General features: G+C 66.5%; 1 protein-coding gene across 1 annotated transcript in view; it reads left to right on the top strand.

The window, feature by feature from the left end:
- Positions 1 to 2,086, top strand: part of LOC106897336 (dickkopf-related protein 3-like) — a 2,661-nt gene extending 575 nt beyond the window's left edge. The window contains exon 2 of the mRNA XM_014957919.1: positions 1,887 to 2,086. Coding sequence (XP_014813405.1) covers positions 1,887 to 2,086 — 200 coding nt within the window. The remainder of the gene's footprint in view (positions 1 to 1,886) is intronic.
- Positions 2,087 to 2,183: the final 97 nt, after the last annotated feature.

The raw sequence follows: 2,183 nt of genomic DNA, 5'->3' as shown, positions 1-2,183 counted from the left end.
GGGGGGGGGACAGAAGGGGTACCCCCCCCCCCCCCCAGCCTCAACTCTGGGAGCTATGAGGGGACACGAGCTGATGGGGTGTCCCCAAATATCCAGTATCCCCCCCCTCAGCGGGTGCTGGGGGCACCCAGTCTCCTTCTTGTCCCCTAACTGGGGACGGAATGGGGATCCCCCCTCCCTGTCCCCCAACTGAGGACAGAGTAAGGGTCCCACCTCCTTGTCCCTCAGCTGACAGAGTGGGGGTCCCACCTCCTTGTCCCCCAAGTGGGGACAAAGTGGGGGTCCCACCTCCCTCTCCCCCAACCGGGGACAGAATGGGGGTCCCCCATTCCTGTCCCCCAACTGGGGATAGAGTGGGGGTCCCACCTCCCTTTCCCCCAACCGGGGACAGAATGGGGTTCCCCAATTCCTGTCCCCCAACTGGGGACAAAGAGGGGGTCCCACCTCCCTGTCCCTCAGCTGACAGAGTGGGGGTCCCACCTCCCTGTCACCAAACTGGGGACAGAGCGGGGGTCCCACCTCCCTGTCCCCCAACCAGGGACAGAGTAGGGGTCCCCCATCCCTGTCCCCCAGCTGACAGAATGGGGGTCCCACCTCCCTGTCCCCCAACTGAGGACAAGGCGGGGGTCCCACCTCCCTGTCCCCCAACCGGGGATAGAAGGGGGTCCCTCCTCCCTGTCCCCCAACTGAGGACAGAATAGGGGTCCCCCATTCCTGTCCCCCAAGTGGGGACAGAGTGGGGGTCCCACCTCCTTGTCCCCCAATTGAGGACAGAATAGGGGTCCCCCATTCCTGTCCCCCAAGTGGGGACAAAGTGGGGGTCCCACCTCCCTGTCCCCCATCTGACAGAGTGGGGGTCCCACCTTCTTGTCCCCCAAGTGGGGAAAAAGTGGGGGTCCCACCTTCCTGTCCCCCAACGAGGGACAGAGTAAGGGTCCCCACTCCCTGTCCCCCAACTAAGGACAGAGTGGGGGTCCCACCTCCCTGTCCCCTAATTGGGGATAGAGTGGGGGTCCCCCATCCCTGTCCCCCAACTGGGGACAGAGTGGGGGTCCCACCTCCCTGTCCCCTAATTGGGGATAGAGTGGGGGTCCCCCATCCCTGTCCCCCAACTGGGGACAGAGTGGGGGTCCCACCTCCCTGTCCCCTAATTGGGGATAGAGTGGGGGTCCCCCATCCCTGTCCCCCAACTGGGGACAGAGTGGGGGTCCCACCTCCCTGTCCCCTAATTGGGGATAGAGTGGGGGTCCCCCATCCCTGTCCCCCAACTGGGGACAGAGTGGGGGTCCCACCTCCCTGTTCCCCAGCAGACGGAGTGGGGGTCCCACCTCCCTGTCCCCTACTTGGGGATAGAGCGGGGGTCCTCCCTCCCTGTCCCCCAACCGGAGATAGAGTGAGGGTCCCACCTCCCTGTCCCCCAACTGACAGAGTGGGGGTCCCACCTCCCTCTCCCCCAACCGGGGACAGAATGGGGGTCCCCCATCCCTGTCCCCCAGCTGACAGAGTGGGGGTCCCCCATCCTTGTCCCCCAACCAGGGACAGAATAGGGGTCCCCCATTCCTGTCCCCCAATTGGGGACAAGGTGGGGGTCCCACCTCCCTGTCCCTCAGCTGACAGAGTGGGGGTCCCCCATCCTTGTCCCCCAACCAGGGACAGAATAGGGGTCCCCCATTCCTGTCCCCCAATTGGGGACAAGGTGGGGGTCCCACCTCCCTGTCCCTCAGCTGACAGAGTGGGGGTCCCACCTCCCTCTCCCCCAACCGGGGACAGAATGGGGGTCCCCCATCCCTGTTGCCCAGCCGGGGACAGAATAGGGGTCCCACCTCCCTGTCCCCCAACTGAGGCCAGAGTGGGGGTCCCCTAACCCCCCCTTTCTGCCCCCCCAGGAGCGCGGTGCCAGCGGGACGAGGAGTGCGGGCCGGGGGGCTGCTGTGCCCGGCAGCACGGCGAGCGGGTGTGCCAGCGGCGGCTGGCGCTAGCCCAGAGCTGCCACGTCCCCCCCGGGGGGCTCGCCTTCAGCATCAACCAGATCTGCCCCTGCCAGGCCGGGCTGGTCTGCAGGGCCACCCCCCCCGGGCGAGAGTGAGTAATTTGGGGGGGGGGACACACACACAACACCCCCTCAAGGTGGGGATGGGGAGTGGGGGGACACCCAGGTCCTGCCTGGGGTGGGGGGGTGGATG

Source organism: Calidris pugnax, unplaced genomic scaffold (genome assembly GCF_001431845.1).
Source record: "Calidris pugnax isolate Ruff unplaced genomic scaffold, ASM143184v1 scaffold337, whole genome shotgun sequence".
Taxonomy (NCBI): Eukaryota; Metazoa; Chordata; class Aves; order Charadriiformes; family Scolopacidae; genus Calidris; species Calidris pugnax.
Note: the sequence above shows the minus strand (reverse complement) of the source record. Positions and strands in the feature narration are given on the sequence as shown.